Source organism: Aricia agestis, chromosome 1, assembly GCF_905147365.1.
Source record: "Aricia agestis chromosome 1, ilAriAges1.1, whole genome shotgun sequence".
In the NCBI taxonomy this organism is placed as follows: Eukaryota; Metazoa; Arthropoda; class Insecta; order Lepidoptera; family Lycaenidae; genus Aricia; species Aricia agestis.
In genome coordinates, this window is record NC_056406.1 from 9,665,645 (window position 1) to 9,678,073 (window position 12,429).

Genomic DNA, 12,429 nt, shown 5'->3' on the forward strand with positions numbered 1-12,429 from the left:
ATAAATAAATTCTTCGCTCTTGTAGGTTGCAGCGTCCATTCGTAAAATATGAAGATTTAAGTGGAAAATTTATCCTTAGAGTCCAGTGTCCCACCCCCCGGCCCCCCCTTCTACCAGGCAGTACCAGCTAAATGGTTGCTTCTGGAAATGTGAAAGAATTCACGAGAGTAGGAAATATGCTGAATTTAAAAGGAAAACTATCACGGCTAAGAAGACTTCATAAGTTATTGAGTAATAGTCGATCAACTAAAAAAATGTATTCGGAGAGGTACAAAGGAACTTAAATTCGTTCAAATTCCTTTAAACGTAACTGAGATGATGTTGTTATAAGTGTAAAACACGTTATAAATGTACATTCATTGGCCATTGCGTGGTGATGATCACCTCAACATTTAAAGAATTACTAGATGTTTGACCGAGCTTTGCTCGGTATCCAATGAAAATGACATTTTCTAGAAATGATTCCTAGCTAGATCGATTTATCGCCCCCGAAACCCCCTATATACTAAATTTCATGAAAATCGTTGGAGCCGATTCCGAGATTCCAATTATATATATATATATATATATATATATATATATATATATATATATATATATATATATATATATATATATATATATATATATATATATTAGGGAATGTTATTATTCGACAAATTTACTATTCGAATAATTCGAATATTATTCGAATAATTCAAAAATTTTGAAAAATTCTGAAAATTCTGAATAAAAGTAACAAAAAGCTTCGAACAACGATGTACAACCTATTTTGTTAATACTATGAAGTAAGCAATCCTTATTTTTACTTTAATCAACATCAATCTTTGTAAATGACATAGTTAATTTTTGTTGTTAAACATTTTAAAAATGTATATTTTAAGGTTACAGCTAGCCAATAAAAGGAAAGGCTGTAAAGTGTAAACCGTTTTCGATCGTAGCACCTTTTACTTTTCTCATGCTTAGTTTTGCTAGGCAGCAGTTGAAATTTAATAATAATATGAATTATGATATTCGATGTAATAATATCTGTTCATCAATACTAAGTATTACTAAGCCAGCTCACCCGTCTTTTTGATATTTTTGATCCATGTTTACCTGGTTCACTTAGTCGGCTTCATCTGTGTCAACGTGGCTCGAAATTATAAAAAAGGGCCACTAGAAAACAAACACCACAAAAAAGAAAAAAATTGCAATAAAGCCCAGGGGGAGGGTGAAACAATCCTAGAGCTGGTGACTTTAGTAACTTGAAGTTTGATAACGCCAATAACATGATATTAAGGAGCCATCGACATTTTTTGATACTGTACTAAATGTTTCAATTATTAGTCGAGGACTGCCGCGGTAAAGCTATTGAATAGCAAATTTTCATCAACTTGTCGAATCATAGATCACATATCGCGAGCTTCAAGCGAGAAGGGCGTATAAAAAATGATCTTTTGTATTTTAACTACATATTTTAAAACTCTCAATATTGCACTTACATCTATTCCCTTCTTAAAAATGGAGTTTGTTCCATATACACCCTTCTGGCGTAATACCTCGATCGTGGGAATCGCAGTTCAATTGTTATGCGACAGCCGGGTGCCGCTAAGGGATTGATGGGTTAAAGCCCGCGATATACAGGGTGTAACAAAAATAAGTGATAATACTTTAGGGTGTATACGTGTTCCTTGTAGAGAGTTCACCGTGAAAGTAGCAGCGCTGGAAGACCAAAATTTGTTTTTCACTTTTGTATGGGGAAACTCGTGACGCTCGGGCCCTTGCCCATACAAAAGTGACAAAAAAATTTTCGTCTTTCAGAGCTGCTACTTTCACAGTCAACTCTCTACAAGGAACACGTACACACCTTAAAGTATTATTACTTATTTTGGTTACACACTGTATAGTTATCATGGTAGACAAAAAATTTGAGAAAGTTTGAAAGAAGCCAATGGATACAGATCGTGGGCGATCATTACTGACGATACCTACTGAAATCTATGACTGAAAGGAGTTTATATCTTCATGTCTTTAGGCAAAATAACGTCTGAAACATAGTCAACGGCGATGATGAATGGTCGTATACTCATTAGTTAGACTACACAGACAGATTTATATATTATTATATCATTAAAGATGTAGAATATTCATAAATAATATTATTTTTCTGAAATAAACTTAAATATGTTCTTATTCCATGTTAATTTTATGTTTGATAGCATTTTAAACTAAAATAAAAAATATTTTTACTATTCGAATTATTCGAAAAATAATTTGCCGAATATTCGAATAATAAAATCGTCGAATATTCGAATAAAAAGAGTATTCGAATATTCGAATAACATACCCTAATATATATATATATATATATATATATATATATTATATAGAAATGGATCCATTTCTGTGGGGACTACCCAGGTTTTGTCAATCTTTTTATTTTATTTCCTTGGTCTGACTTATGGTCACCTCAGGGAAGTGAAATATTTTGTAACTAGATGTCCCGCGCGGCTTCGCCCGCGTAAATTAGGAATTTTACGGAAACCGTACATTTTCCCATAAAAAATAGCTCTTATGTCCCTACTCCCTTCACTTGGTCTACTCTATATCTGTGCCAAATATTGCTATAAAAATTGCTCCAGTACTTCGTAATTTCTAATATTTCTCCCATTTTTCCCACATTTTCCTGAGTTTCTTCGGTCGTATTAGTCTTAGCCTATAGTCTTACTCGATAAATGAGCTATCTAACACTGAAATAACTTTTAAAATTGGACCTGTAGTTCCTCCGATTCCGTTCAAGCAAACATACTCTTCAGGTTTATAATATTAGGTACGGTAGGTATAGATTTTTTAAATTATCGCTTGACAAACTCGAGTCTCGATCTAAAAGACTATGAAAAGTACCAATAGCATGGTATAATATTATGGTAGTGATGATGATGATGATGTTGATGATGAATGTAATTTGCATAGTAGCATATGCTTTCCGTTCTTAAAACAACGCCGAAACTCCCAAACTTGTATCTATAAGGAATCAGGAGTTCTCTCAGCACTTTCCGAACCAAGATATACCAGGTATACCTCGGTGTTGGTAGCATAATTATGCTTAAAATACTTCTCACGAAACCGAAGTCACCACATGTTTTCCTATAAATTTTGAGGAGTTCCCTCGATTACTTATGGATCCTTCATTAGATCACCACTTTTGTGAATACAATACCAAATAGGGATGATACCCTATATACCAAAAGAAAAATTTTGAAAATCGGTTAACAAACGGCGGAGTAATCGTTGAACATAAGAAAACGAACATAATACCTCCCCCATTTTGAAAGTCGGTTAAAATTGTAGCCTATGTGTTATTCTATTGTAAAGTTTCATTAAAATCCGTTCAGTAGTAGTTTTTGCGTGAAAGAGTAACAAACATCCATACATCCATACATCTATACAATATTATAAAGGCGAAAGTGTGTTTGGATGTACCTATAGATTCTATACATCCAAACAAACTTTCGCCTTTATAATATTAGTAGGATAAGTACTGCCTGGCAGTGCAGTCTCTACAATGATTACATCACTTGGTTGGTACTTGGACACTAGGTATAACGATAACATCCCGTGTGGGCTATCTAGACCACCCCAGACCCACACAGGCTTTTCTAGGCCACCGGGGTGGCCTAGAAAAGCCGATATGTTCCCAATCCTGCAAAACATTTCCCCATGTAAAAAAAGGACCTTACATAATAATATTATTAATTATTATCCCATACTAATTGTTTTAGGATTATTATAGCATAATGTTTACCTATGTTGAAATAGTTTGTCCATTGTGTAAGCTCTAGTTGCGCAATCGTCTATGTAAACAATAATTATATTTATCGCTTATTATTTTGATGATTTAGCCACTGTTGCGACCTAGTTTTTAGGGTTCCGTAGTCAACAAGGAACCCTTATAGTTTCGGTCTGTCCATCCGTCTGTCCGTCTGTCTGTCCGCGGCTTTGCTCAGAGACTATAGGACCTACAAAGCTGTAATTCGGTATGAATGCACATATTAATGATGTCGACAAAATGGTATGGTATATAATGTCTTTAAATTTTTTTAAGATACCTCCCAGGCTCCATATACATCAAGCCGGAATTAATTTTTTTTCGCGTCCACCCCACCATGTGTGGTGTCGTTGGATAGGTTTTTAAAAATAATATTATGAGTATTTAAATATCATTTTCCGATTTAAGAATCCATTTGTAAAATATGAAGATTTAAGTGGAAAAAATATCGTTAGAGTCCAGTCTCCCCCCCTTCTACCAGCTAAACGGTTGCTTCTGAAAATGTGAAAAAATTCACGAGAGTAGGAAATATGCTGAATTTAAAAAGAAAACTATCACGGCTAAGAAGACTTCATAAGTTATTGAGTAATAGTCGATCAACTAAAAATATGTAAGTACCTATTCCACAATATGGGAACTAATATTGCTATACTGTGCTGTCTGTGCCTATTCGGAGAAGTACAAAGGAACTTAAATTCGTTCAAATTCCCTTAAACGTAACTGAGATGATGTTGTTAGTAGTGTAAAACACGTTATAAATGTACATTAATTGGCCATTTAAAAAACAGAAACTATAGCGGTACTACGGAACCCTATATTGCGCGTAGCCCGATACTTGGCCGGTTTTTTTATTTAAGTTTTATTTAACCAATAATTATGCTAGTACATATGCATTATTTTAGAAAAATCGATACAACAGCTATTTATATAAGTATACAAATTTATTACAAAGTGCCTTAATGGCATTTTATACTGTTTTTGTGCTTAAAATAGCTAAATTGAACAATTTGCAAATTGCACGTTTAATTACTTAATAATAAATTATTCTGCCAAACCAAAGAGTAGGTATTTAAACTACCTACGTAACATCACAGGTAACATACCGTACTGCGTTACAAATTAAGAGGGCTACTGACCCAAAAAATCAAATATCGCCCTTCTCTCTTCAAGTCTTCACACTCACGCGGCACGCCCGGCTTTCATATGCCAGGTGAAAAAGGACGACGCGGAATCATCGCCAAGTTAGTTTTACTTGAATAAAAGACGAGCTATAATGATTATGAAAAAAGTATACGTAAAAGCATACAAAAGCATACGTGGGAGAGCCATGCTTCGGCACGAATGGGCCGGTTCGACCGGAGAAATACCACGTTCTCACAGAAAACCGGCGTGAAACAGCGCTTGCGCTGTGTTTCGCCGAGTAGGTAAGTGAGTTTACCCGAGGCCCGATCCCCTACCCTATTCCCTTCCTTACCCTCCCCTATTCCCTTCCCTTCCCTACCCTCCCCTATTACCCTATTCCCTCTTAAAAGGCCGGCAACGCACCTGCAGCTCTTCTGATGCTGCAAGTGTCCATGGGCGACGGAAGTTGCTTTCGAAAGTATTTTGAGCAAATTTAGGTTTTATCAATGTCTTTTTAGATAATAAAAAATATTAAAGAAAAGACAGCAAACTTCGAAGATCCAAGCAAAAATGTGTCTGAAACATGGTTTTTTGTAAAAAAAAATATATCGAGCATTTTTTCAGTAATCGTGTTTTCGTCTTGAGCATATTTTAATCTTAATGACCTATACTTGTATAAAAAAATGTAAGTATTCTAGACCTTACAGATTTTGAGATTTAAGTTTAATATGTAGTCAAGTTAGGGCCAAGTGCATTCTTAAAAACAAAATTGAATCAAATTTTTTTTTACAGGAATCAATAAAAACCGGTAAATCACGTAAATGCTGAAACAAATAAGTTTTAAAGGACTTTTTAGGGTTCCGTAGTCAACAAGGACCCTTTATAGTTTCGGTCGGTCTGTCTGTCTGTCCGCGGTTTTGCTCAGAGACTATAGGACCTACAAAGCTGTAATTTGGCATGAATGCACTTATTAATGATGCCGACAAAATGGTACATAAAATCTTTAAAAAAAAATGGTATCATACCTGCCCTACATATCAAGCGGGGATGATTTTTTTTCGCGTCCACCCAATTGTGTGGGGTGTCGTATGATAGGTTTTTTAAAAATATTATGAGTATTTATATGGGAGTAGGAAATAAGCTGAATTTAAAAGGAAAACTATCACGGCTAAGAAGACTTCATAAGTTATTGAGTAATAGTCGATCAACTAAAAAAATGTACCTATTCGGCGAAGTATAGAAGGGGGCATGGGCGTAGCGAGGTACGGGAGGGGGGGGGGCAGCTTCCCCCTACCCTATACAAGAGCGATCGGTTGCTAATACCTCACCTTCAAGACTATTGTGATATACTCATATTATGTTAAAAATCAGGAAATTCCTTCTCAAAATACTGGCGCAAAATCTTACTTTTTGGTAGCTGAAAAAAGGTAGTAAAGCTAAGGTAGGTAGATGAAAATGAATCACAAAAAACTAAAATATCCACAGCCGAACATACAACCTTTACCTTTGGAAGTCGGTTAAGAAGTCGAATATATTTTGAGATTATAATTATTTATTTTTAAAATTTGTTTACCGACACTGGAACCTAGCGTTTTACGCATTTTCACCGGTTCCCATTTTGAGTGCCAGCGCCGGCAGTCGTTGTTTTATATCTCGGCTGCCGGCAGTATATATACCGCTGGTTCCCATTACTGATATTTTTGGGAGCCGGCGCCGGCAGCGGAGGCACTCCCTTTAACATTTTTAAAAAACCTATGCCGCCTAACGACACCGCAGTCCGCACACGGTGGGGTCACAATAGACATAACTACCAGTAGTTCGACTGCAAAGAAACGGACAGGTTTCAATATCTGTCCAATTCGTTGGGTTTCACTAGGATCACAGTGGGGTGGACGCGAAAAAAAATCACCCCCGCATTGGATGTGTATGGTACCGTAATAAAAAAATATAATCCTTTAAAAATTTTTTTTACTGCCGCCGACACATGCCGCCGGGCGCCGGCTGCCGTCGACTGCCGCCGACACATGCCGTCGTCTGCCGTCGACTGCCGCCGACGCGTGCCGCCGACACGTGTCGTTCGTATGTAAGCGCTCTAAGGCATCCATTACACGGTCATGCTCTGGTCAGTCAATTCCATCAATCATGACTTTCGTTTGACCATGGAGGAAATACACAGTTGGTGAGTGTTGGGATTAATTTCACATTACACTGTCATTCTGACTGATTTTTTTTATGAAAAAAGGGGGCAAACGAGCAAACGGGTCACCTGATGGAAAGCAACTTCCATCGCCCATGGACACTCGCAGCATTTTAAGAGGGAATAGGGTAATAGGCGAGGGTAGGGATGGGAAGGGAAGGAAATAGGGGAGGGTAGGGAAGGGAATAGGGTAGGGGATTGGGCCTCCGGTAAACTCACTCACTTGGCGAAACACAGCGCAAGCGTTTCACGCCGGTTTTCTGTGAGAACGTGGTATTTCTCCAGTCGAGCCGGCCCATTCGCGCCGAAGCATGGCTCTCCCACGTACGATTGTCAGTCATAAGCAAAATTTTACGAAGAATACACGTTTTCACGCAAGATAATTATGGATGACTGACTGACTGACGCGTGATTGACGAAATGCCAATTGCCAACCATAGAGAAATATAATGCCAACGATTACTCAAAAGTCATGATTGATGGTTGTATGACATAAAAACCAGAATATCAACTATCTAGATAACTGTCAATCACGGGGCGTTACATATATATAGCTTTGATATGGAGGGGGGGTCCCTAACGTAAAAAAGCAGCCAAGTGCGAGTTGGACTCGCCCATGAATCGTTCTGCAGCAGCCTAAATACCTACTCTGCCTACGGACACGCTCCACAGTATAATAATTATTATTATATTGTAAATAGAAGAAAAATACATGTACTTCGCCGATGAGTACTTAATATATTGTCGATTGGACAAGTAAGATGGATAGTAATGGGGGGGGGGGGCCGGACCCCCCCTTATATGCGCCCATGCTGTCAATCAATTTCATGCAACCATCAGTCACTTCACTCACTGCATTACAATTAACACGGCAGGTTATTCAACACTCACAGTCATGACTCATGACTGTGGTAAAACTGACAGCAAAACCTACCGTGTAATGGATGAATTAAAGTTAAACTGCTTGCCATGGATTCACCAAGGATTCACTTTGAATTTCATGACAAGTACGCAGGTCAGTGCTGTGTAGGTTGTAGCCTGTACGGCTGCAGGTCTGTAGCAATGACTGTGAATGGGCCTCACTGCAGAGTTGGGCATAATTGAAATACTGGTTAATCTAATTAGCAATCTAATTGCAAAGTAATTAGAATACATTTTATTCTAATTACATTGTAATTCAAATACTTTCAAATTTAAATATAGAATTACACAAAGCAATTGATTCCTATGTAATCCAATTTCAAAGAAATCTAATTAATTTGAAATTAAGTTCTTTTGTAATTGAATACTTTGGTTTCGACTAATTACTCTAATATTATTACAGTGTCAACTGTCAGGAGTTAAAAACAGAGTACTGTATCTACTATCTAGAGGTTATTTTTTTACGTCCGTGCTAGAGGTATTATTTTTAGGGAATTACTGTAGGTATAGGTAAATAAAGCATTAAATATGCCCATCAGATCGATACAAGAAGTGGAAAATGTAAATAATAATTTATAATATCATACAAATAAGTAATACAACATGAAGTACTTATGACATTCTCTAAGAAAAATAAAAACATTTACTTTACCAAGAAAAAGCCTTTTCTTTCTGTGGTTTAGGCGTGAAGAGGTCAGACAGATAGAACGACAGACAGACACACTTTCGTATTTATAATTTATAATAAGTATATTTAAATACTTTAAGTAAGTATAGATTTTAAAACTTGGGACATAAAAGTAATAGCCAGTTTTGTTTGAAATTTTGAAGTTATGTACCTACCTACAGCTATGATATTATTACTTATACTTACTTACCTAATTATATTATATACTTACTCATTACAATATTATTAAAAAAAACATTATTGACCTACAGTGTGTATCAGTAAGTACTTATAGTTTTCGTAAAAACGTAAATAATTAATGTTTTAAAAATAATTAAGTATATTCATAAATTCAACGTACCTACTTTACATATTTTTACCGTTCTACATAATAACAGTCCGAAGATAATTTGAGATGAGGATGGTATCCACTCAGTGGGATGAACTTGGACATACCTTTAGGTATAGTATAAAAGCATAGTGCAACAATTCAATACTTAATTATGAAGTTTAATAGTGGTAGTGCCAAGCTGCTAGACCTGCAGTCAAAATGGACAGCGGTAACCGGGGAAATACTACACTCTCATAAAAATAGTGTTAAATGACAGCTTCAGCTGTTGTGTTTTGTATGTTAAGTGAGAGCTGAACACAAAATTTCCTCTTGGTCTGCAGGACACCATAATCCCTTTGTTTTTAGATCTCACTCTTTAAGCTCGGCAAGGCATTCATAATAATTTTTGTAGACTACGGAGCTGCTCAAGCATTTCCTTACCTATAATTATATTATGCTGTTTTGTGCTTGTATGCTACGTTTGTAGATTACAAAAGGTTCGGGTGCAGGCATTAAGATATAAGTACTACATACACAGGTAATAAAACAACACTTTTTTTAAGAAAAACTTTATCATAATTTATAACTTAATAATTATTCTTATTACAATTATATTTATCTAAGATAGGGGCAGGGGCAGGAGTACCCTCATGGCGAGCACAGCTTAGGTACCAAATGATGCTCATAAACATGTGAGCAGCATCCCACTGTTCTTAAGCCTACAATGCAGTAACAGCAATAGCTTTTGATAGCGACCTGACCATTCATGTTTCTTTCTGTTACAATAAATACAAAATAAGTTTTTCCTTCTGGAAAAACTTATTTTGTTGGCAGTTAAATGGCAGGACTTTTTTTAGCTTAAAGCACAACAACACAACACAGGCACAGGCAACTCGAGGCACAACATTTTGCTCAGGATTCATGCATTCTTGAAAAACGCAATGTCCTGGTGTTTCAGCTGCTCTTCTTATATTGAACAACACTATATTTTGTTGGGATCTTTCATCAGCTTCTGGAATATCTGACCTTATGTCTCGAGCTTGGTTCCAACAAACTCCAGAAACTTCATTCATAGATGACATCTGTAAATAAATCATTTGATGAGATGGACAGATATCAAAACAACAATAGTGAAAAACAAATTAAACACTGACATACGTTAATTTGATTATTAGATTAGAGTTTAAACTATATACCTCTTGTTGCTCCAGGAAACGAGTAATGTTTTCAGGATTCCACTCTAAGTCTGAAGTTGTGGTGTCCAGACTGGCCACATACAGTACACATTAAAGCTGATTCCATATATTCAGGTTGAAAGTCCTCAATTACTTGGACTATTCTGGTTCTTCATCTTGAGACCAAAGCTAAAATAAAAATATAATTAGAGAAAAGCTTGCCATGAATCCGGTATTACGCTGAGGAAATAAATTACTTTATTTCCTACTGCAATAATGAATTAAGAAACACTAGTGATGGTACTACATATAAATTTATTTTAATACCTTACTGGTCTCCACAACACAGGGAATCCTAGTATGGAGATCAGTGATTGTGTAAGAATATCCTGTAAAATTTTTATGTGAAAATAAAGATTTGTTTGGTTGTTTGTTTACCTCTCGTGCTTGAATCCAAGAAGATACTATAGAAGCCACTCTTTGTTGTTCTTCATTTGTCCCTTCAATTAAAATTCTGCATCGATTTGCTATTACTATGGATAATCCACATGATACAACACAGATATTATGATGGCCAACCGCTGCTGCTGCTGGACATATTTTCAGTAGATGCATGATACGCAAGTGGCCAGCATGCATGGCAAATATGATCAGTAGGTGTAATCTGGAAATAATGATTGTGATTAGAAGTATTGTTAATTATTCCCTACTTTTTCCTTAATAATAGGTACTTTGCTAGATTAGTTTCATGGTTTAAAATGAAAGGAAAACATTTCAACACTTAAAATTTAATAAAAAGTTCATAGTTAGGCTAACACGTAAAATATATTATTTGAAGTAAACTACTTACATAATATCCAAGATATATCCACAGTCGATTAATATTCACAAGATCTTTACTCTCGTCGCATAAAGCAGGCCTTCTCAGTCAATGATATTCTATGTTAGTATTTTAGAAACTCATTGTTCTCAGTTCTCAATTTGAAAACAACAGAAAATAACTGACAATCACAAGTCACAACTCACAACTGCTACCCAAACAAATTAATAGGTACATGCTGCTACCGTTGATTGTGTTGGATGTTGATTATTGGTTTCATACAAAGAGAATAATATTATAATAATTACTACCGCGAGTTTCATAATATTTGGTTCAAGTTGAGATTTGAGATTTTCTAATGATTTTCATCTGTCTTCTTCTTCTTCTTTATAAATGGCCTCATTAACTGATTGCCATGACAAGAAAAAATATCGATGGAAAAAATTAGAACAAAATATACATTTATAATATGTACAATGTAATGTGTTTTTATGTAATATATTCTTTTCATTATGAGATATAAGTAAATAAGAGTTTAATAATAATTCATAATAAACGTTTCTATAATAACTTTAGTATTTATTAAGTATTTTACTTATGGCAACATTAAAAAAATATAACTTAAAATGATAGGTCTATCTGTGTCTATCTGTGTGAATCTGATAGCAAAAAGTGAGAAAGTAAATTGAGTATTGACTCTAGCAATACCGGGGTAATTGGAATAAAACATTTTGATCCTTTTTTTTCTTATAGCGCCTGATTCTGTGTGTGAAACATGCAAATATAAAAAACTATCTAATGATCAAGGATATTTTTTGATAATCTGCTGCTAAAAATCGCCATCAGATTCTGATAGATCTACATTATAAATACCTATTTAGATAAGTTTATCAAAATAGATAGTCTAATTGCCATAATAAAAATTCTGTTGTGTGTACATAGTAAAAATTCTGTTGAAAAACAACAACAAAATTAAGCTGTATGGATCCTGCCATTTACCTTTATTCGAACCACAATTTAAATATACGTGAGAGAGCCATGCTTCGGCACGGATGGGCCGGCTCGACCGGAGAAATACCACGTTCTCACAGAAAACCGGCGTGAAACAGCGCTTACGCTGTGTTTCGCCGAGTGAGTGAGTTTACCGGAGGCCCAATTCCCTACTCTATTCCCTTTCCTACCCTCCCCTATTCCCTTTCCTTCCCATCCCTACCCTCCCCTATTACCCTATTCCCTTAAAAGGCCGGCAACGCACCTGTAGCTCTTCTGATGCTGCGAGTGTCCATGGGCGATGGAAGTTGCTTTCCATCAGGTGACCCGTTTGCTCGTTTGCCCCCTTATTTCATAAAAAAAATATATTTCTGAGTTAATATGTAATATTTGTG

At 35.8% G+C, this 12,429-nt stretch overlaps 1 protein-coding gene across 3 annotated transcripts; it reads right to left on the bottom strand.

The window, feature by feature from the left end:
• Positions 1 to 9,684: 9,684 nt before the first annotated feature.
• Positions 9,685 to 10,843, bottom strand: LOC121728310. Of its 3 annotated transcripts, none has more exons than XR_006035780.1 (2): positions 10,246 to 10,257; positions 9,685 to 10,131 (listed from the first exon to the last, which is right to left on the bottom strand). XR_006035780.1 is itself a non-coding variant. In XM_042116464.1 (2 exons), exons 1-2 carry the CDS (start codon positions 10,837 to 10,839, stop codon positions 9,829 to 9,831), a joined length of 480 nt encoding a protein of 159 aa, XP_041972398.1. In that variant the 5' UTR covers positions 10,840 to 10,843; the 3' UTR covers positions 9,685 to 9,828. The 3 variants fall into 3 exon arrangements, 1 of the variants encoding a protein (XP_041972398.1); XM_042116464.1 differs by lacking the exon at positions 10,246 to 10,257 and adding an exon at positions 10,663 to 10,843; XR_006035778.1 differs by lacking the exon at positions 9,685 to 10,131 and adding an exon at positions 10,663 to 10,843 and having other exon boundaries at positions 10,253 to 10,413.
• Between the last annotated feature and the right edge of the window lie 1,586 nt (positions 10,844 to 12,429).